Source organism: Alnus glutinosa, chromosome 1 (genome assembly GCF_958979055.1).
Source record: "Alnus glutinosa chromosome 1, dhAlnGlut1.1, whole genome shotgun sequence".
Taxonomy (NCBI): domain Eukaryota; kingdom Viridiplantae; phylum Streptophyta; class Magnoliopsida; order Fagales; family Betulaceae; genus Alnus; species Alnus glutinosa.
The window spans coordinates 2896333-2920432 of NC_084886.1; the positions used below are offsets into that span (position 1 = coordinate 2896333).

General features: G+C 34.9%; 2 protein-coding genes and 1 long non-coding RNA gene across 4 annotated transcripts; 2 read left to right on the plus strand and 1 right to left on the minus strand.

The window, feature by feature from the left end:
* The first annotated feature begins 6527 nt into the window (after positions 1-6527).
* On the plus strand, positions 6528-11793 carry LOC133865884 (sufE-like protein 2, chloroplastic). Of its 2 annotated transcripts, XM_062302406.1 has the most exons (5): positions 6528-7646; positions 9284-9400; positions 10169-10379; positions 10530-10695; positions 11088-11793. In XM_062302406.1, exons 1-2 carry the CDS (start codon positions 6897-6899, stop codon positions 9332-9334), a joined length of 801 nt encoding a protein of 266 aa, XP_062158390.1. In that variant the 5' UTR covers positions 6528-6896; the 3' UTR covers positions 9335-9400; positions 10169-10379; positions 10530-10695; positions 11088-11793. The 2 variants fall into 2 exon arrangements, with proteins under 2 accessions (XP_062158390.1, XP_062158381.1); XM_062302397.1 differs by lacking the exon at positions 11088-11793 and having other exon boundaries at positions 10530-10925.
* On the minus strand, positions 11628-13118 carry LOC133865898 (uncharacterized). The gene is made up of 3 exons (XR_009899827.1): positions 13052-13118; positions 11849-11964; positions 11628-11738 (listed from the first exon to the last, which is right to left on the minus strand). It is a non-coding gene; the product is annotated as an uncharacterized LOC133865898 (long non-coding RNA).
* A 2631-nt stretch (positions 13119-15749) lies between these two features.
* Positions 15750-21201, plus strand: LOC133865903 (eukaryotic translation initiation factor 4B2-like). The gene is made up of 3 exons (XM_062302423.1): positions 15750-17071; positions 19803-20252; positions 20832-21201. Exons 1-3 carry the CDS (start codon positions 15969-15971, stop codon positions 20854-20856), a joined length of 1578 nt encoding a protein of 525 aa, XP_062158407.1. The 5' UTR covers positions 15750-15968; the 3' UTR covers positions 20857-21201.
* The last annotated feature ends 2899 nt before the right edge of the window (positions 21202-24100 follow it).

Consider the following 24100-nt stretch of genomic DNA (forward strand, 5'->3'; position numbering starts at 1 on the left):
TAACATGACTTAATATACATTGTTAGATGCAATAAAATAAAACTTAATCATAAAATTGAAATGATCCTATTCCAGTTGTACATGATCAAGCAACATGAAGATTGCACACATTTGATTTTGCAAGTTTTAGTGAGGTTTTCATTGGAATAAAATTTCTCCAAATTAGGTCGGAGAAAATTCATTCAACGATATCTATGTTTCTTCCAATTATGTTTTGATTTATTTATTAATATTTTTATTTTAAAAACCAAAAACAAAACATAAAAAATAAATAGTTTAACAAATCGAGCAGTTACTTTTTTTCTTTTCTTTTTTCAATTTAGAAAGGTTAATATTATTATTATTATTAGCAATTTAGGAAGGGGTTGATTGTCATAGGATATGGAAAGAGCACTGTCAAGTTAATATTGTTCAATAATCATGATGTCGGAGCACAGCCAATGACCCCAAACCAGCAAGAATTAAAATAGCTTCTTTTTTTAAAAAAATTATTATTTCAATTAACACAAATAATGTAGATTTTTATTTACTATTTCTTCCGCTCCATCAAAGTGGTAGGTGGAAATACAAACTGCCACGTATCTTTACTCAAAATAGATTGATAATGCTATATACATTTATATACATATATATATATATAAAGTCAATTTACTCTTTAGAATTTAACAAGCTTTTGGACCACCTTTCAATGAGTCATTTATTATGATTTGATTAATTGACACTCACTAAGTATTTACAATTTGGGAAAGCTTTTTGATTACTGACAGCAATACCTCTTTTTTGGAAAGTGGTTTATTATTATTATTATTATTATTTATTAATAACCGTGTCAAAAGAAAAGTAATGGTGGTTAGTGGAAAACCAATCAGCATACCAAATGATTAAGTCCGATAAGCATGGGGTAGGCTCTGTTTATTAAAGTGTTTTGAGGGCCATTTTTTTTTTTTTTAAAAAAAAAAAAAAAAAAATGTTATGAAATCATATAAAAATAAAAATAAAAATATGTTTTTAGAAGTATTTTTTGTTTTGATTATTTATTAATATTTTTGTTTTAAGAAGAAAAAACAAGCATAGCGTGTATTATTTTTAACATTTCAAAGAAGGTAATAAAGTTGTAGGAATTAGGGATGTCTAGTCCTTTTAACATAACTATAGGGTGAAATTTTAAAAAATCATAATCATTTTCATTTAAACGAGTTAGATTTATCATCCCAATATACAATGAGAGAAAATAGGTTAAAAAAATTTAAAAATTTCTAATAATGTTAAATACTAAGATGGTAAAATTTAAATTATCTAATAAAAATAAAAGTTAAAGCATGCAAACAAAATTATCTTAAATAAAATTATTTAAAAAAAACCTAATTTAATAATTTTTATGAGATTTAATAATTTTTTTTCTTTTTTTTTGAAATCAAAATTACTTTCAAATATCTGCTAGATTATGTTATCTTGAATTTAGGCTCCTATTGTTGAAATTTTGTTTTTTTGTTCGCTCTTATAAAAATAAAAACATCAACAAACAATTCAAAGACAAAACACTTAGGCCTCGTTTGGTTTGCGGATTAGATCAATGGAAAGGAATAGCTATTCCTACGGAATAGCTATTCCTTTGTTTGGTTGTATATTATTTAAAAGAATAGTTATTCCCACGGAATAGCTATTCCCTTACGAAGAGGAATAGGTATTCCACTCAAAAAGGAGTGGAATACCTATTCCTTTCCTGTGGGAATAAATAAAATTCGTCTTTTGCCCAAAAACCCCAACCCTCTCAACACCCAAGTCTCTTATCCCTCTCTCTCTCTGTTTCTCAACTCATGGTGTGTTTGGATACGAAATTTTGACAATAAAATATTTCTGATTCTACTTTTTTCAAAAATAAATCATATTTTATTCAACTTTTAAAAAAAACAAATTATATTTTATTCAATTTTTTATAAACAAATCATATTTTATTCAATTTTTTCTAAAAAGTCAAATCTCAAAATTCGCAAACAAAATAAGAATTTAATTCTGATTTCAAAAATTCATCACTCAAATGCACCATCAGTATCTCTCTCCATCTCTGCAATTATATTCTCATCCTCCTCTCTCTGTTTCTCAACCAACTTAATTTGTTGTGGGGTAGTCTTTCTTTTCTTTTTTTTTTTCTTTTTTTTTTTTTTTTCCTCCTCCTATGATTTAGCTTACAGAATGCACTTAGATGTAGCAAAACGAGTACCTCTTAATATTGGGGGGACTCCGATTGTCTTGTGGAGGTTTGAGAAAAACTTTGTAAGCAAAGAACGAATGTTTGTTGCTGAAAAACAAATAAAAAATAATAAAATAAAAAGGGCTTTGTAGATGATTTATTTTTTTTATGATGATTATTTATTTTATTTTTTTTTTCTTATAAATCATTTTACTTTGTAAGCAAAAAATGAATGTTTGTTGCTGGAAAAGAAATAAAAAACAATAAAATAAAAAGCGCTTTGCAGATGATCTATTTTATTTTATTTTATTTTTTTTATGATGGTGATATGATGATTATGTCTGTGTGTGTGTGTGTGTGTGTGTTTTTTTTTTTTTTTTTTTTTTTTTCCCTTATAAATCATTTTGTAGCGTAATTGTATATATAAAAAAAAAGCCATGAACTCTATGAAATTAAAAAAAAAAAAAAAAAAACAAAAAAAGGTCATAGTATGATTGTTTATGTTTCTTAAATAAAGAAAAAAAAAATGTCCTTAAGAATATAAATTATATTTGTATTATAAGGGTGTTTTAGAAAATTTGATTATAATATGATTCCATTCACCAATGTATTGCACTGTACCAAACAAAATAATACATATGCAATGTTCTATTCCACCGTTATAACCAAACAAAAGAATAGGAATAGTTATTCCATTCCACCTTCATCTATTCCCATGAATAGTTATTCCTTTTCCTAATGGAATAGATATTCCGCAAACCAAACGAGGCCTTATAAAAATACAAAAAAAAAAATTTGATAAGAAATGTTAAAAATCACATTTTTTTTTTCTCATAATTATCTCACAGTACTCACATGACAGTCTCAATCAACCTATGATTCTATTTTCTTTTTTTTTTTAAAAAAAAAAAAAAAATACAAAGGCTAATTTAAAGGTTGGTTTAGATTGTCACGTTATCTTTGTAGGATCAATAATTATGAGATAAAAATGTATTTTATAACATTACTCTTTTTTATATTTATTTCACATCCAAATATTTTTTTTAAAATAAAAAGTAAAAACCCAAAAACTTATTTATCTTAATATTCTCAACATTAATTTTGGGCCACAGATCCTGTATATTACGTGGAGCCTTGATTCATCTACGATCTCAATTCAATTATTGTACAACCTCAATGTACCTTGAGATTGTACAATAATTGAGTTAGAATTGTATTTTTAACATTATTCATATATTACGTGAAGGTCGTGGAAACGCCAAGCACGTTGGGAGATGGACCTAGAAATTAAGACTTGAATTGTCTTCCCTTTGAAATCAGCGATTTCTCAGGCCTTATCCTTTTCCTCTTGTCTGGATTACAAAATGCATGACGTCCACAAGTTTGATTTTTGTAAGTAGCAACGGTAGAAAATTCAAACTTCTCATCCAATTTTATATTGCATATCTTCTTAATATTCATATATAAATACTGACCCTCTCACTTTTGGATAAATAAAATTTTGACCATTATCAAAAAATAAATAAATAAATTTTTGACCCACCAAATACAATAAAGTTTGGAAGAAAATTCACAAAATATTTCAAATCAAGAAGTTTAATTGGTCAAATGAGATGACAAATGTCACAAATCCATAAACTTAACTATTCGGCAATTATTAAATTAACATCTATTTTTTCAACGGGGATTCTTTAATGTATTTTTAAAATGGAGAGACTCCACTTAACTCAATTGAAACTTTTTTTTTATGACATTTTCAATTTTTTCATAAATTTAAAAAATTCTTAATTTAGTATATCTATCTTTTATTTTATTTTTTTCATGTTCACCATTTTGTTAAGATTTTTTGTTAAATCTTAACAAATGGTGTCAAAATTGCTAAAATACCTATCAATTTTTTAGGTTAAAAAAAAAAAAAAGAGAATTTTTTTTTGTAAAGATTTATGCGTTGGTCTAATGAAATTTGTAAAATGCCTATGCATGAATCTTTGAACTTTTTTTTTTTTTTAATATAATAGAAATGGTATTTTTGAAAATTTTACAATATTTAACGAAAAATCCTAACAGATTTGTGAAATTAAAAAATATATACACTAAATTGACAATTTTTTAAATTTATGGGGTAATTGCAAAAGTGGCGACAATTCAAGAGATGAAGTGAAAGTTCCACTTTTAAAATACATGTGAGAATCACATGTTCTATTAAAAATATATATGAAAATCACATTAATTTAATAAACTAAATTTAAAGAATTTTCAACAATTCAATTTGAAAGAAAATTTTATTGCACCATGTAGCCAAGAGCGGAACTAAAGCTCAAGAAAAGGGGAGATAAAATTTTTATAAAACTTTTTGGGGAGTAAATAATAAATTTTGCAAAGATGATACTCATAATTCATAAAGCATGTGTTTTGACTTTTAAGGGCCTTTTAAAATTAGCCCCCAACCTATAAAGATAGTTCCGCCCCTTCATGCACACTTTATACCTAACATTTGCAATAACACTAACAAATGATGGTGATCCTTACCATAGGCTTAAGTCAAAATATCTTCTGTCTTTTAAGGAATAGTTCAATCGGTTAGGGATTACGCTTCATGAAGGAGAGATCACTAGTTCGAATCCCTCATCTCCTCTCTTGTGTGGACATGTCAAAAAAATAAAAATAAAAAGTCAAAATATCTTATAGATATCGTATCTTGTAAATATTGAAGTTATTTGGATTTTGTCAAATGAATTTTATCTATTTATTTTATTCTTTACTTTACTTATTATTTTTTTTTTAAAAAAAAAAAAAAAAAAAAAAAAAAAAAACTGTTGTAGTCCATAACTTGCAAGAATTGAGAGGGAAAACATTGAGCTAATATTTTGAAGGAGATCCGTTCCTGCAGCAAGGTTGTGCACAATTATTCATATTGGTGGGATCCATGTATGTGGTTCCCACTCACATGAATCCCACGAATATGGGTGATTGTGCACAATTATTATGCAATGAGCTTTTCCCTATCTTAAATTAGTTTGTGCGGGTGTTATGATTTTCGATGTAAATAGCTTTGCAATAATTTGATTATTGAAAATCCAACTTCTTTGGAGACTACTGTATGAGTAATGAGTTGTTTTTACTAAAAAAAAAAAAAAAAAAAAAAGAAAAAAGAAAAAGAAAAAGGGATGATAACTTTGGCAATTCTTAAGACTAACAAAAAAGTGTTACAGGATCAGTCGAATTGGCAAGTGGATATATTTCCTCCTATTATTGGTGTAGTTTTGAATTTTTGGGCTCCCACAAGGGCGGCTCAAAGGATATAAAGGCTTCTTTAAAAAATAATTTATCTTCTAAAAAATAGTATTAAAAGACAATTAATGATATAATCAACATTAATTACTTCGTAAAGTCAAACTTTAATATACTTTAAATGTCGTTTGTTACTTTTCATTTTCAAGACATGCAAGTAAAGAAAGATGAACAACAATTCAGTATAATTTAAATAAATTAAAATCAATACTATTTAATTAATATCTAAATATAAAAGGTCTCACTTTAATTTGTCGTCTTATACCTTAAGAGTTAATTAGCCGCCCTTACCTGATACTTGGATTGGAAATTACTCAAGTGTTTGAAGTTTACCTACATAAAAAATAAAAAAGAAAAAAGAAAAAAAAAAGATCGTATTATTTTTGATAACGTGTCATTAGAGATTTAGAACTAGTGATTTTTAACACGACACAGACTCAATAAGAAATTAGCAGGTTAAGATTATATATAATCGTGTTTAGGTTAATTCGAGTGGACCTAAATTTCCAAACGGGTCAATCCTAGAGTGGCCCATATAATATGTATAAATTAAATTAAATTTTTATTTTTTATTATTTTTTTAACGATTAAAAAGAAAACCTAAAAAAAGCTAAAATGCATATAAATTAAAATTCATATATAAGTTGAAACGGGTCAAACAAGCTGTATTTGGGTCAACTCAATAAAACATGTTTATTAAATAAGTTCTGCTGACAGTATGAATTATCCTGTTTATTTGTCCGACTCAAATCCAACTCGTCAACACAATCTGCCAGCGTACACGGATTCATTACATACAAATTAGTGTGAACAATTTTGTTCACTTAACATATTTAATTGATAACTTATCTTAATAAACCTCCGAATCTAACCCACCAACTATCAAAACTCACAAATTAATCAAATTAAAAAAAAAAAAAAAAAAAAACCTCATAATTTTGGTGGTGTATGAAAATGCGTACATTTGAACCTCTGGGATCAACACGTAATATACGGACTTTATTTCCTTGACTTCTGGGCGTCCTCTAGCTGTCGTGGCGGCACCTTGGCACAAGTGTCGACAGAGGTCCCCCACCTTCTGTGCTCCGCACCCTCCGCTCCCAATATATGTATTTCTCATCTCATAAACATTTTAGCTGCTCCATATGTATACGATCGTAATAAGATTTGCCACCACCTACTTTATTCCGATTCAGATTCATTTTAACGGTGCGCCGTGCGCGCTTCTTGGAAGCTTGGATCTCCCATTTACCAGTTCAATCAATCGATTCGCTCGCACTCGTCACGAACTTCTCGCTTTTTTCTTTGTCTCTCTCTCGGTCTGTCCAACTCAGCACCTTCTCTGACATTTCTAGCATTTTGATTTTCTCGCCCCTTCTTATTCACTCTCTCGTAACTTTCTCCCTGTCCAAACATGATCTCTGCTTTCTTAAACACAGCGCTTCCTCTTTCTTCTTCTTCTTTTTTACGCTCCGTGGCATTAACGAACCACAATGATCCAGGGTCTAAGCGGACCAAATTGAAATTTATAATTACGCAGGACAGAAAATTTGCATTTATGCCTTTCAAATGCATTTGGAACTCGGATTTGGAATGGAATGCTAGTTTGAGTCGAAACCGTAGCACCTGCGTGTCATGCTTGACGGCGACAGAGACTCCGTTAGGTTCCTCTGAGGTAGTCGCCGATAGGCTCCGCCGTGTGGTGTCGGAGTTCAGGTCATTGCCGGAGCCAATCGACCGCGTGAAGCGGCTGTTGCACTACGCGGCGCTACTTCCGCCGATGGACGAGTCGGCTCGGGTGCCGGAGAACCGCGTTACGGGGTGCGCCACGCAGGTGTGGGTGGAGGCGGAGCTGGACGAGCTCGGGCGCGTGAGATTCAGGGCCGATAGCGACTCGGAGATATCGAAGGGGTTCTGCTCGTCCTTGATTCACTTGCTGGACGGCGCGGAGCCCGAGGAGGTGGCGAAGGTGAAGCCCGAGGACCTGGCGGACCTCAACGTGGGCCTGCACGGGAAGGCCCATTCGAGGGTGATCACGTGGCACAATGTGCTGATTGCTATGCAGAAGAGGACCGCAGCTTTGGTCGCCGGCTCCAAGGGAGAGCGAAGCTCGCCCTTGGAGCAGCCCTTTCCTTCTTCTTTGGTTGCCACCGCCGAAGCTCAGGTTAATTAGCTAATACTTTTGCTCTTTCTGCTTCTCTAGTAATTCTTTCATTTTGAAGACTTTATTTTTCTTCTGAATTTTTTGTTGTTTGATTTAAGGCGTCATAGATTTTCTGCTGTATGGGTTGTTATGTTTTAGTGTGAATGGGAAAAAAAAAAGGTGCTTCTTTCTTCTTCTTTTTTTTCAAAGGGAAGGGGGAAGAATCGGAAGATTTCAGGCTTTCAGCAAATAGAAAAAAAGAAAAAAAAAAAAAAGAAAAAAGAAAAAAAAAAGAAAAAAAATGAATAGATCAACAATAAGATTTGGTACAACAAATCTATAAAAAATAAAAAAGGAAGAAGAAGAAGATTTGGTACAACAAGAACAGTACGGAAAAACCTATAATAATTGGAAATGGGTCAAATGAATGCCGACGAAGAAAATGTGTTTCAACTTTCATACGCGAATAGAAGAACTGTAAAAAAGTACTCTTCTTTTTAATTTTTACTGTCGGGCCAAATGAATGGGCCAGGATTGCAAGTTAATAAATAAAAAAGAAAACGAAGAGAACAAACAGTAAATACTCTTCGTTTTGTTTAACTTGCAATCCTGTAGGCGCTTTTACTGTCAGAGACTTAAAACATATTAAATGGGTGGAAACACGAGAAAGTTTGATTCTGCTAATCTGAGGGAAATTTTGATGATCCTGTTTGTTGCCTGTCTCACGAGTTTGCTGGCGATGTTTGATTCCTAAGGTTCACACTGTAAATGCGGGGAAAGTTCTTGTTTCCTTGTGGTTAAAGGTTAAAGTACTTGTCAATGAAATTAAGGAGAAGAATCATCATTGGTTATGACTTATGACATATTCCTAGGTGTTTTGTTGCTCATTTCTATATGGGTCCAGATCTGCAAGGAGTTTTAACTATCGTGTAGAAGCTTTGGCCTCACCTCTATATGTCTGATTGATTCATTGTGATGGAAGGGTTTAGGCACGAAATATTGGTTCACTTAAAATTGAGATGGCGTGACGGCCTGTAAAAAAGAAAGATTAATGACTAATTTTTATTTTCATAGCATCCCAGTTGTATAGCACATTAGCAGTCGAATAACAGTGTAAATATCATTTCTCATAAAAAATGAAAATTGATATTCTTCTCTCTCTCTCTCTCTCTCTCTCTCTCTCTCTCTCTCTCCTTGTTGGCTTCTTGTCTGCCCTTAGCTTATTCTTTCTCTTCTCTCTCTCTTTTTAACTTCTTGGGCTTTTGTTGACTAAGATGAATAATCTTGGATCTCCTGCCCGAACACTCACAACTGTAATAATATCAATGTTTAACGAGTTTCATTTAGTCGTGAGTATATTTAAGTAAGATTTGTACTCCAATGGAGGCAGAGTTGATTGAATAAAAAAACCAAAAATGAAGAATTGATTCTTCTCCCTTTCTTCTCTCTATTTTTCTCCCCCTTCTCCTCTCTCTCTCTCTCTCTCCTGGATTCTTGTCTCTCCTTAGCTTCTCTCTCTCTCTTTAACTTCTTTCTCCTCTCTTTTCCCCTACTTTCTCCTACTTTCACTTTGTGATTTTGGTGATTATTGTTTGTCCTGCATCACATTCAAGATACCACATTGTCCTGTTTGTCCTGATTATTGTTTGTTATGGCAGATACCACATTCAAGATGGCAGAAACTGGATGCCAATTTATCACGATCCTAGGCGAGTAGGCGTGGATTCTATGTCAGAAAATATGCTTGGATTACTGATCAAGCTGGCTTTGGGAAGGTATTGTCTTACTCCTTATTTGTTTCTTTCTTTTTGGCAGATTTATTTAACAAATGCACACAGCAGAAACTTTCCAGCTATCCATTATTAATATATCTGATCTTTTAGAACATGACTGTAACCTCCTTAAGGGACTACGTGCATGCACTGTGAGGCTTATCCTTTTGACTGCAGAAATCCTCTTGGTATTTGGCTCAGCGGGAATTGGATCTTTCAATAAAATGTGTGAAAGTTGGATGTGGCACTAGTCCACATGTAAACCCACCTCAACCATTTAATTTTGTGGGCTGAAGGCTCAGCTCTGTGGTCTTCTGGCTATCTTGCCATTAGCCAAAATTTTGTGTTTTGAAAAGATTGCTCTTTTTTTTTTCTTCCCATTTTGTTTCAAGCACGTTTTCTGTCACCTTTACAATCATGCGTGAGCTTGTATCGGGGTCCTATTTTCCCTTCATTCGTGAACTTTATGACGTTCCTCCTATATCCTAGATGGTTGAACTTGTCCTTTAAAATGGACAAAAACTGTTTAGAATATGATAGATGATTGATGAAGTGAAAATAAACAAGTTGCGAGAATGCACAAAATGTAATGAAGAAGTATACTGATGATGAAATCATCAATGGCCTGATTGTCATTTCTTTGTGAAGCACAACCATCTGTAAATGTAATCCAGCGCCTTAAAGACTCAGATGGACTATCCTGCTATGAGCCTATGAACCTTTTACTTCTATATGCTCTAGCTGTACGTGATGGTGGCGGTATATTTGCAGGTTGGTGCATACAGGATCTCAATTGAACCTATTAGCTGCTCTCTAGCAATATTACAGCCGATCCTGCTTATATGTACTTTCTCGAGGCAGCTGCAGTTTCATCTCCTTTCTTTGCTTGTTATATATGCAAACACTTAGAGACAAAAGGATGTGCTCAAGAACTTGTATCAACATTACCTGTACTTCTAAATTTGTGCAAACAATTCTTCAGGTAGATTTTCTTATCTCTGTCATTCTGCTCGGTTCAATTATTCAATTATTTTCATATGTTTATTTGGTTATTGCTGTGCTAATCATTCAGTACATGGTTTTACTCTCTGTTTTTTCAAAAGCTAATGCGTGCTTTTATTTCAAACTCCAGATTAAACATATGATATGATCCTGGTTCGTACATGGCTGCAAACATTGCCAAGTAGGTTCAGCAGATGGCTATCATGGAAAATAAAGAGATAGCTGAGATACATCCAGAGCACTATTACAATGGAAGTCTTCTAGGTTCTTTAACGGAGATGAGCACAACCTTTTGGGTACGACACCTTTTAAGAAATGTAGTACAGATTTAAAGTGGTTTATGGATTTTATATTAATAGCAATTTTGTTTACTTAATAGTTATATCATGAGTCAATATTAGGAATGTTTAGTCAAAAGCTTTTTCTCCTGAGATTTTCCAGCTCCTGGATTGCATATTTTCATCCTTGTCTGGCAATTGGTGTGGGAACCATCTTTTACTGTAAAATAAGACCTATTCTCCTTCAACTGTTCCCTCTGTGGATCACTGGTGGCATGGTTGATGGCAACTGATTAAAATTTGAACTCATCTTCACTCACAAGCTCAGCATACTGACATGAATAAATATGATTGCATTTTAATCAGTTGGCCATAAGCTTTTTGCAATTTGGTGCTTCTCACTTTCTCAGGGATCAACACAAAAAGCATTTGAGTCAGAAATATCAAAAGTGAATTACATGTCACAGTTTTATCTAAAATTGTGTCAAAAGCACGTGTAGTGGCCGGAGCAAGTGTCAGGTGGTGGACGTGGGAGGCAGAGGTGAGCATGGATGTTTCAAACTAAGAAAGTGGGTAAACATATTCTGATGCATGCCTGACAGCTCATTTTGAAGTTCAAAGGGAGTTGTTTTCCCGGGCAATTGAATCAGAAATAATAGGGATGCAAGTTGTGGATTCTACTCAAATCATGTTTGGGTTTCATCAAGCAAAGGGTTCAAGAGGCTTTGGATAGTAATCTTCTTGATCACCTTCAATTGTTGTTGGGAACCGAGTCAGGAATGGGAACTCCAATTGTGTTGCAGCCCTGCGCAGCTTGTTAAGTCCTTATAAATCCTCCTCAATAACAGCTAAAATCAGCACCAAAATTGTCTTTCCAGTCTCATCAGACTCATGATCAAAAACATCAAGAACTGACCAAGGGATTAAAATCAATTGAAAGGAAATGGATGATCTTTTCGAACTCTCTTAGTCCTGGATCATTTAAGATTTTTGGTTTCACAGTTGTGTCTTGCTTTTGCTGTCAATGTAAAATATTACCAGATAGGATTGTCCATGAGACCCTGCATTAATTGTCGGGAAAAATCATACTTAGTCATGTGATTTCAATTTTGACAATCAGGTCTTAAGTTGTGACTCAGTTTCAAACAGGTCATTTTGTCAACTTGCTTACCTGTTTTTCTTCTACCAGAAAACGCAGCATCAAGGAGTTACAAAAATCATCTTTTGCCAAATTGAAATCAGTAACCAAAAATCAAGACAAAACAACACTTCACCCCGACTGCTTCTCTGTGTTTGAAACCAGGAACAAAAAAACAAGCCCAAACAATTAGTTGTGCGCATGTGCCCTTACTGTTAGATTATATGATAAGGATAAAAATCCTTTTATCATAAATGGGTATTTGTTTATGAGGATTGATTGTTATCAAGTTTAATTGATTACCATAGTTATCTTATATTCATCTAACCCAATTCTCCTATAAATAGAAGTAATTCATAATGTAAATGTTATCTATCAATACGAGTGAAAATGTAGTGAAAATTATCTCGTCTCCATTTTCTATTTCTTTTGCTATTTTCTTTATTTTTCATTTTGTCATAAATTTCTACCTTTACTGTAATGCCCCGATTCCACAATGGGTATATAGAACATGTATTTCTTTAAATAACATTTACGCGAATAAAAAAATGTACAAAGTGTTTGATATTATTATGAGGATTTGTAGTGATTTATTGAAAGACTTTGAAGTAATTGGCTTGAATGTCTTATAATTTTATCAGGATCTATAGAATTCTTGGATGGCTAAATTGATGAATTATAATACATATTAAAGATTATAGATGCTCTGGTTAACTTGTTGGAATTCTTATGGGTAGATATTCATGAAAATGTTATTTAAAGAAATATATGTTCTATATGCTCATCGTGGAACTCGAGGTGTTACATTTACTCTCCAACACAGAGACTTTGAAAGCTATTTTTGCAAGCCATAACCATGTTCCTCATGTCAACACCGAACCATTGTGCTCTTTCCTGACCTCCCAACGCCAACACCATTGCAAAATTCATTGAATAGTCTATTTTCTTAGAATTCATCATGTCTAAGAGATTTACAAAATTTCTAAATGCCTACAATACCATTGTTGGTGAATTAAATATGGACCTAAGTTGCTGAATGGTTGAGTTCTCATGCTTTTAAATAACTTTATAATTGGCAGCCTTCATCAGCTAGGTTTTTTTTTTTTTTTTTTTTTTTTTAAATAAATAAATAAATATGGGCTCTGGCTGACTCCAATGAAACAGATAATCCCTTGTCCATCTAAAAGTAATTTAAACATAATGGAAATGTAGCAGTTGGTCGAGATAATTAATTACCTTCTTATTTGTTCCTTTTCGTACTGAGGAAGTAGCCTCCAAATTGGCTGAGAGGATTGGAGATAAATATGATGAAAAGCAAAGCCAGAGAAAAGGGGTTAATGGGTGAGTGGACTTTTGAGATGCCTAGCTATACTTATATCTGAATTGACTGTTGTTTACCTTGTCCTAATTGATGACGAGGCAATGACCTCTTGGGAGGAAGGAAAAGAGCTCGTTTCCACTTTCCATGACAAGGAAAGCGACGAGGAAACGGTAATAAAGTGGATTTCTTTCTTTTCTTTTTTCTTTTTTCTTTTTTTTTTTTTTAAAAAGAAAATGTTAAACTAAGATACTTGGGCAGAAAGGAAGTAAAATGTTAGCTTTCTTTTACTTTACCAAAAAGAGATGCTTTAGTTTTTCGTTTCTTATTCACAAGGCTAAACGCGTCACTTCAAGGTCCCCAAAGTCAAAAGGTTCAAGCCGGGGAAATATCCTTCAAGGGGCTCGGAAATTCAATTTGGAATAGTTGGCCAATAATTAACGTCTGCCGGAGCCCATCAACGTGGCCAAGAGGTGGATTATTAGATTAATTCAACTTAAGCACCCTGCCGTTTATACGTGGTCCAATAAATTTAATAGTTAATTTGAAAAAACAAAAATATAAAAAATATACATGTAGCAAGTTTGTTTGCTGATTCTGCAACAAGTAGTTCAGAACTCAGAAGCCAATTTCTTTTTACCAAATCAAGTGGCTTGAATTGCCCTAATATTAGTCTCTTCAAATCAAGTGGCGTATCTTAATCTCATATATGAAAAATGTTACACTATTTGTCACAATCTTATGTAATTTATTATCTTAAAAAATATGTCACTACCTCATATGATTGTGACACATAATTTGAGAAACAAATTTGAGATAAAATTTTTAAGAAGCATAGTATTTTACTATTTTTCCTCGAATACTGGTAGGCAAAACGTTCATATTAAAAATTGTATTTTTAGGCACTAATCAAACTCTTATAACTTGGTTATCGGCCTCCAAAAACAGATAAATAAATAAAACTTAGTTATCAGATAACTCCAGCCATGCAACATTTTGCATTTCCTCTTCAATTTTTTTCTACAAAACAAACATTTTTCACATTTTCATACAAATTCTTTTCATTTATATAACACATTAATCATTTCTTATTATTATTTAAAAAAAAATTCACTTCAAAAACCTTTTTTAAAACATATTATTGTTTTATTTTTTTATTTTTACGTCGCATCAAGCCATTTTTTTTTTTTTGAAAAGAATAAACAAAAAATGCCGCCAGAATATATTAAAAAACATTCCCATCATCTGTCCAAGAACTCTTACCAAAAATGATAGGATAAAGAATAAGTTAGTTGTATATTCAAACTCATTGATGTGTACAACTTATTATTTCAGCAAAAACAACTGCATTAATTACGTGCCCAATAAAAATCGAGAACTGGAACTGGAAGCCTAATTCTCATACCTGTTACTATAAATTAATTTATTCTTTTTACTAAATTTAGACACAGTTCCTGTCCTTCAAACCAGGAGAACTTGTTTTTTTATTTTTATAATAAGAATCCTCGAAATCAAATATCCATTTAGAAAATAAATGATGTTTCAAACAAAATGGTGGCGTGTACATGCACCCACACACACTCTACAGAGAAAGAGACACGTTTGTACTCTTCTAGGTAGCTGGTAATTTCTTTTTGGAAAATAATTTGTACACAATAAAAACGTGCACAACACGTGTACAAGAAGACACAAGAGGAAGACCTATGCATGTGGGTGTATGTATCACTCCTCTTTTTCTTTTTTTTTTTTGGGCCTAAATACTAACATTATTATCTTTAGTATAATTAGTAAGGTAGTTTATTTTCTTTCCCATTTGTAATACCTTGAGGAAATCCGGTGCCAAGATAATATTCAAACGGGATAAAGGTCTTGTTTTGCTTTAGTTAACTATTTGTAATTTTTAGCACAAATTTTTTCCAAATTGACGCGATAATTTAAATAATATTTATTATGTTAATCATTAAAATAGTATACTTATTAAGTGAGATTTAGGCCCGATTGGCAATTTTCAAACCTTCCCTCTCCCTTCTTTGTGCTTCTCCCAAAAAAATATAAATTTCAAAATATTCTTAATTTTTATTTTCACTTTATATATCACATCAATAATTTTTTATTACTATTTAAATAAAAAAAAACTCACTATATTAGCCTATTATTAAAATATAAATTATTAAAGAATTATAATTATCATTTTTATTTGGGGTAGAATTTGCCAGGATAAGCCCTTCCCCACGTCCCTCCAAACACAAAATGACAGTGTTCAAAAAGTCATTCAATTACTGCGTTCAGGATTTCAAAAAACAAAAAAAATTACTGCGTTCAGAATCTCAAAGCCTCCAATCGGACGATATGAACTCACTCACACCGCAAATTCCACACAAACCACTTCCTTCTTTCCGATCAAAAGTTGAATAATATTCAAAGAACATCTGAACCATCCACTACAAGGAAGTCAAACAGTATCGAGTAACTGTTAGCATGACACGTAGGGTGGGGCCACACCAAACAGTTACGGGACCCCAACCGTTCACTGATTAAACCGTGTCACCCACTCTCTCCACTTCGCGCGTGACACAACACCCTCACCACCCGCACCACCTCCTCTATCTTTGCTCAAACTTACATTACATTTGCTCTTCGATGATTCCCACCCTCTATCCCTCTCACACAACTGTAGCCCCCTCTTCTTCGCATGTTCTCGGAGCTCCGGCTCCCGTAACGGAGCCCCAGCTCGAAATAAAACCAAAAAACTAAAACTAATTCTCATTTTTAGAGATCCCGTTCTTTTTCCGTTCTCTGCCTTTTCTTTCTTCGTCAGATCTTGGTAGTTAAGAAATGTCGACAAACCCCTGGGGTGGTGGCATCGGAACATGGGCCGCAGACGCCGAGGCCGAGGAGCTCCAGGCGGCGGCTGCTGCAGCCACCGCTAAAGCCGAGTCGTCGTCGCAGAGCTTCCCGAGCCTCAAGGAAGCCGTGAGCGGCAAGCCCAAGAAGAAGAAGATGACGCTCTCGGAGTTCACCATGGGCAACTACTCCGCCGACAAGGCCTTGACCCGCGACGAGATACTACGCCTCCCGACCGGCCCCAAAGAGCGCTCCGCAGAGGAAATGCAGTACGGCCGCCTCGGAGGCGGCTTCCCGTCCTACGGGCGTTCCGGGTCTTCGGCGGGTCGGGGCAGGGACCGCGAAGACGGAGACGGGTCCTGGGGCGGTGGGGCCCGGAGGTCCTACGGTGGGTTCGATGATGAGCGTAGGGGTCAACCGCCTTCGGCTAGGGTTTCGGATTTCGATCAGCCTTCGAGGGCGGACGAGGTCGATAACTGGGCATTGACGAAGAAGCCTCTTCCATCGCTCGATTCTGGTCGGCAGAACCGGTACGGGTCGCTCGGAGGCGGGTCTAGGGCTGACGAAGTCGACACTTGGACGGTTGGGAAAAAGCCTCTTCCCTCTAGATCTTCCACATTCGGTTCGGGGTTTCGCGAATCGGGTCAGGAGCCCGATCGCTGGGCTAGAGGAGGAGGAGGATTTCGTGATAGCGAGCGGGAACGGCCCAGATTGGTGTTGGATCCTCCGAGCGGGGATTCGGGCGTGAACGAACCACCGGTGAAGACGAATAGGCCCAATCCGTTCGGGGCGGCGCGGCCAAGGGAGGACAATCTGGCCGAGAAGGGTTTGGATTATAAGAAGTTGGAATTGGAGTTTGAGGCCAAGAAAGCTAGTGCGGGGACGCCGACGAGCGCACACTCGAGCAGGCCGTCCAGCGCGCAGTCGAGCCAGTCCGAGGGTCAGGGCCTGCATCAGGGGATTGAGAATGTAGTGAAACCGAGGCCGAAGGTGAACCCTTTTGGGGATGCAAAGCCGAGGGAGGTTTTGCTTGAGGAGCGAGGCCAGGATTGGCGAAAGATTGAACTTGAATTGGAGCATCGCCGCGTAGACAGGTCCCTGAATACTATTGCATTTTTTGTCCTATTGCATTACCAATTCTCGTACAAGTTGCTTTGGTAGTGATTTTGATTTGTTGGTTCAACTTGTTTATAACTGTTAACATCTAAGGAAGCAGTTAATTGTGATTTGTTTTCTGTACAATGCATTACTCGGTAAGGCTTTAATGTGCATTGGTAAACTCTTAAAGATATAACAATGTGACATATTTACTTGATGATGGCCCTAAACTTATCTTTAGAACTTTTATGCTATGAATGTTGTTTCCTTATTTAGATTGACCTTTTGATACAACTAAAACAGTTTGACTAACAAGCGTGCGTCTTTACTTTGGTAACTTAATGTTTACTTATAAAAAAAAAAAAAAAAAAACTTTGACAACGTAATGTTTTGTTGTAATAGCTCTTAGTATAGTGAGTTTTAGCTGGTATTAGTTAGGTTTGCCGTGGATTTGATTTGTGCTTTACCGTAAGGCTGTTGAGAAGGTTCCTTACACTCCTAATCTACCTGAAAGATCGCTTTTCTTTTTTTTTCCCTCTCTAGATTTGCTGAACTGTTGTGTGAGCAAATGCTAAGGCATTTTGGCTTTGACTTTAGAGATAGGAATTAGGATCTACTTGTGCCTGGACAGGCTAGCTCCATTGTTGTTATATAAGCCGTGTTGAAGTGTGATGAACCACTCATGATAACTATACAAGGGTTTTCCACGTGCTCTCAGTGTTTTGTTTTTGTTTTTTTTTTTAAAGACTTTTATCTACTTTCCTGGTTTATTAGCTTGGTGAAATAGGTAATTAGATTTGAACTATAAGAGAGCTTTGAAAGCCTTTCTTTTCTTTTTTTTTTTTTTGGGGGGGGGGGGGAAGCCTTTCCTCATAGTTGGAGTTGTCTTTTAGCTTAACTAGCGATAAGTATACTTGTTAGTTAACAATAGTAAAGTGACTATGGAAATTGATATCATACAGTTGCAGGTGAAGTGGCTAGCATGGAAGTGTAGTTTTGTTTGATAACGCATGTTTTGATCTGAAATTCGAGTGGAAGATACAATGAAAATAAGTAAAGAAATAATGATAGTACCTTTAGGATATGAAATGAAAGTTGTTTGGGAGTTGGTTGCATATGAAGCATATAGAAAAGTAAGGCTTTGTAGAATCATTTTGGGAATTCTGTTTGCTGTTTGTAGCCTAGCACAGGAAAATGTTGAAGCAACCGGATTTCTTTTATAGTGAAAAAATACGTATAATTGTGCACCTAACTCAGGTGAAAGCTCTACCTCAATTATTGTATGAGTCAAACTTGAACCTAAGCACAGCTTGTTTAGGCTCATTGGTGAATGGTGTTGGGAAATTGGAGTTCTCAAACATGATCTTTATACAAAATGCTTCAGACAAAAATGTTGATATACTGTCAAGTCAATGTGACATGATGGCAAATAATTATAAAGCATTTTAAAGTATGTTTGGATGACTAAATTAATTAATCCTACATATTCATTGCCTAGTGTTGGTCCATTACAAGTAGGGTCCTGGAAGGGGTGGCTTGGATTCAGCAATTTTACATGAAGTAGCCCCTCTTAAGAAAACTCAAATCCACGCACTTGAACTTGGCAGCCTGGGACTTTTACCATTGCACCGCAATATGGATCTTTTTAATCCTACATAGATAATCCTATATGTGTGTGTGTGTGAGATTATTACTATTATTAATTACTATTTTTTACCTGTGCAATAAAACCTCATGCTTGTCAGTGATAACAACATACTTTAGAAGACAAGTACCTTGGTACCTATGTTGGCTCATGAAAGTATAATTACACTGATTGGCTTCTGAAGCCTTGCCTGTTAGCTAATTGATTGATTACTGAGAAGGAAAAGATGTTTAGTTGGTTAATTTTTTTAAAAAGTTTTTTATTGTCTGAAGTTTGTGTTTAAGTACTGTTTTCAAAACCATTATGACTGAAAGTTTGATTCTCAATTTATACCAGCAATTTTATTGGTTATTTGAAGCAGTGTATCTTTGTATTTGACTATGTCATTCTAGTTCCTAGTTTCCCTCTTATACTTCGTTTTAGGGTTATGTGTGGGTATGTGGCCATTCATATGTTGTCCTTTGCTTAGGCTTGTCCCTCTATTTACCAGAATTCAAAACAATGTATTTCCTGAATTCCTCTATGATTATCTGTGCAACATAATGAACCCTACTTTATCTTCATTAAACAATTTTCTAAAGTTCCAGCTATACTATTTGTATTATTTCCATTTACTAGAACCTTGTTTTTAGCTTATGCAGCATCAGGCTTCCTTCAAGATATCTGAAGTGATGTGTCAGTTTGTAAGCCTGTTCTCTGGCTGATTTGGATGCCCTATATTGATTTTTGTTATTATTTCCTGAATTCCTATATGATTATCTTTGCAACATAATGAACCCTACTTTATCTTCATTAAACAATTTTCTAAAGCTCCATCTATACTATTTGTATTTCCATTTACTAGAACCTTTTTTAAGATTATGCAGCATTAGGGTTCCTTCAAGATATCTGAAGTGATGTGTCAGTTTGTAAGCTTGTTCTCTGGCGGATTTGGATGCCTTATATTGATTTTTGTTTCTACATACTTGCTTGTGACTGTATGTCAATTTTATTTGGTGGATGCTGGATTTCATGTATATATGTGACTCATGGATCTGCTATGAACATGCTGTGTTCGTCTCTAAAGGAAATAAATTTTGCAGGCCTGAAACAGAGGAGGAAAAGAAATTGAAAGAAGAAATAGATCATTTAAAGGAACTTGAGAGAGAATCTACCATAAAAACAAAGAGGGAATCTCTACAGGAGCCTGGTGGAGATCAATCCAGTTTATCTGATGTAATAGTTCTCAAAGAAAAGGAATTGGAAGCACTGATTCGCGATTTGGATGACAAAATTCGCTTTGGGCAGAAAGCTCTTGAAAGGCCTGGTTCCAGGCCTGGTTCTAGGCCTGGTTCTGGAGCAGGCAGGGCACCTGGTTTTCCTGAGAGGCCACCTTCTCGATCTGGGTCAATTGAGGAAACTAGAAGTATGGATTTCATGGATAGGCCTCAATCGCGCGGTGCAGGGGATGTGTGGTCAAGGCCTTCTGATGACAGAAGATCATTTGGAGCTGGCAGGGACAGAGGATTTCTAGGCAACAGAGACTTGAACAGGTAAGCTTATGTTATCAATTGCATTGCTTATGTGTTTTCTTCTCTCTTGGTTTTTCTGGTTTTATCAAGGAAGATCCCTATTTAGCCAGTGAAGTAACTGGTGATGTTCAGATGTTCAATTTTGTGATGACTTCTGGTGATTTGAAAACTGAAACGGAGTCGGGAATTGAAATTTTTATCAATTTACGGGGTATATAATTGGAGAAGTCCTGTAATTGGTGGACGTTCAGAATCCTGATTCTAGAACTGTAAAGATCTTAAGTTGCATTTTGATGAATTAGTTTTCTAGCGGGAACTGTATTTTATTTTATTTGGACAAAAAGTTATAAATGGTGCTGAAAACTCGCAAGAAATTTAAATGTTTGAAGCAGTCAAGAAATTACGCAAGAATCATTTGCTCTTGGAAATTCAGAAGTCTTTTTGCTGTTAAACCTGGAAGCTCAGAAATAATCAGAATTGCATGCACACTTTTCTTGTGCCAATGTCTCTACAAAACGTTTGTTTGATGTACTTTTGAAGGTAGAATATTGTTCTGAATGTCTCTCAATGCTAATATGACCGTGCTTGTTATTTTGGCAGGTCAAGGTCGAGGGAGAGGTGGTGAACAGCAGTTTGTGTGGATTCATTGAATTTCTTCTACTTTTGACAAACGGGACCAAATAATATTTTGTCTTACTTTTAATTGGTTTTCTTCTTTTTGCTCTCGAAATTGGAGCCAAAATTATTGAGTACTGCCACTGGGAACTCATGCTTTAATCTATTACATTTTGAAACTATGTAAAATTGCTTGTTTTTTTTTTTTTTTTTTTTTTTTTTTAACGTCTGTTTTAAACTAACGAGCCTGTATTGTTGGTCCTAGGACTCAATTTTTATTGAACGCTATGGGACTCACTAGTTTACTTCTGTGACAGTCTTTCCGAGTGATATACAGTTAATTGGTTTTTTTGTACCTGAAGATGTTTAGTGTTATACAGTTAAGGTTGTTTTTTAGAGTTTTATTATTATTATTATTATTATTATTATTATTATTATTATTATCTTGTGTAATAAAAAGTTTTTTTTTTAGGCTTTGTCGTTGTTTCTAGCTAGAATGCAGGAGCAGAAAACATAAATATAAAAGTTGGCTCTTTCTTTGCATTCTTCCTCATATTTTCTTGTCCGTATGTAGTTCAGAACCCATTCTTATTTTTCTGTGTCACTGCATGTAATAACATGTTCTATCACTGCGGTAGAGCATCTCTAGCATAATTTTTTTTCTTTCTGGTGTGATAATAAATAGACGCTTGTGCCTATTAGCATTCACATTACAAAGAGTTTTTTTATTATTTTTTTTCTCTCTCCCTATTTCTTTCACTTTTTCCCATATAAAATAATATTTAAATGCAAATAGAGTAGAATAAAGAATCTGATATAACTGAAATAGAGAGTAATACTTTTTCAATAGCTATTTTGATTTCTTAAATTTACTTTCTGTTCGACCCGCTTAAGGGCTCTCTTGTATACTTCCCGTGTATAAAGGTTGCGCCCCTTAGCGCTTTTCAATAAATTGCTATTACCTATCAAAAAAAAAAAATAGCTATTTTGACTATTATTGCTAGGAGGAATGCTACTGGAGATGAAAAATAGTTTAGGGATAATTGCACCGTTGGTCTCTGTGGTATGTCATAATTATTTTTCACTCCCTATGATTTAAAAAGTGCATGGGAGGTCTCTGTGATATGCAATAATTACAAATCGATCCCTACAGTCAAATTCTGTTAAAAATTTTAATAGATTTCGTCAAATGCCACGTCAGCGCCACGTGTTGCCATCTTATTGGCAACACATGGTGCTGACATGTCCATCTTAATAAAATAATATAAATTTATTAAAAAAATAAATAAAAATACTTATTTTTTTTTTTTTTAAAAAAAAAAGAAAAAACAAAAAAAGGAAAAAGGTGGCAAGGGGGCCACCCCCAGTGGCCAGGGGTGGCCCGAAGGCCACCCCCAATGGCCTGGGGTTGGCCCAACCACCCCTTGCCTACCAGTTTTTTTTTTCTTCTTCTTCTTTTTTTTTTTTTTTTTTTTTTTTTTTAAAAATAATAATAATAATAAATTTATTTATTTATTAATATATATATATTTTTTTTATGAATATGGACACGTGTCGACATCTTATTGGCGACACGTGGCGCTGACGTGTAGGGCTAATAGATTCTGTCAAAATTGTGGACGGAAAATCGACCCAAGGAGTAAAACGTAACTATTGCATATCACAGGGACCTCTCATGCATTTTTTAAACCATAGGGAGTGAAAAATAATTATGGCATACCACAGGGACCAACGGTGCAATTATCCCAATAGTTTATAATAGTCAAATTTAATTATTATGAACTATTTATCTATTTTGTTTGAGATACTCTAAGAGCTTTAATATATATGGTGAAAATTGCAGTTAACTAATGTGAAACATTTAATATCGTAACATACCATTAAGCTTTGCAGCTGTCATTCTGGTGGCCCATAATTTTCAGTTAGGTGACTTCGTGGGCGTTGTCTTCTACCGGTAAAGCCCTTCCTAAGTCACCTCTTTTATGACTCAGTCACAAAAGCTGCAACTCATTCGATCTCATATTGGATGAGCTAGGTTTGATTTTATATTCAACGTGGCGGATGCTCTGATATGATATAATACAAACTTTAGGTAGATTAGGTAGTACTTATCTTTATTTATTTATTTATTTTTTTTGGAAGAGAGATTCTTATATGTTGCTCATAGAGAGAAGCCAGAATCGGCAGTTACAACATGTTGGATATAAGAGGGAGTTTCCCCCATCCAAACATTATTAAGATTGAACTTAATGGAGGACTTAGTGAGCACATCAACAGCTTGGTTTGCAACTTTGCATTCCTATTCGTATAACGCACCTCGGCATGATGGAAAGACTTCAATTGATCCCTTATAGAGTCAATTATGTGGCCAAATCTGCTCAAGCATTGGGTAGCCTCATTAATCCCCGACACCACAGCCCTAGAATCGCCTTCCAACACAAAGTTAGAAAGCCCCAAATCCCAACAAAACACCACTGCTCACCACGCTCCTAGTGCCTCAGCCGTCGTGGGGTCTAAAACATGGGGTATCACCGTCGCCATAGCAACAACACATAGCCCTGTGTCATCCCTAATCACCACCCCAATCCCCATCTATTGGCACTCTCAAGCTATAGCTATATCCCAATTCACCTTGATCATACTCGGAGGAGGTCTCTGCCAAGGCATATCAGTGTTTTCCTTCAAAACTGGCCTTAATGATGGGCAACTATTAGCCTTTACAATCTGGGTAGCCTTTACAACCAAGGAATTCGGAGCAGAGAAACCATCATGGAAAACCAACTCATTTCGATGAAGCCATATAAGTCGGGCTATTGTGAGAACCTCTATAACCTCCTCAGTCTCTAGTTTCAAACTAAGAAGCTTTTGAAGGTCCATCCCATCAACTGGGGAGAGAGCTAATTTCTGAATTTGCCTGCTACATTCTTGCCATACTGCAGTGGAAGAGGGGCATTCCCAAATGATGTGGCTTATAGTTTCAAAAGCAGACGTACATATAGGGCAATAGGGATCATCACCAATTCGTCTACTGACCAGGTTTGTCTTTGTAGGAAGCAGATTTGCTCCCACTTTCCAAGCAAAATTTTTCAACATTGCAAGCACCTTCAACTTCCAAATAAGCTTCCAGATATCCTGTTGTTCCCCAGCCTGTGAGCATTCTCCTATTTCTTGCTCCCTCCTAGCCATCTCCATATAGTATGCACTTTTTACACTGAAACAGCCATGAGTGGTTCCTTTCCAAAGAAGTCTATCTG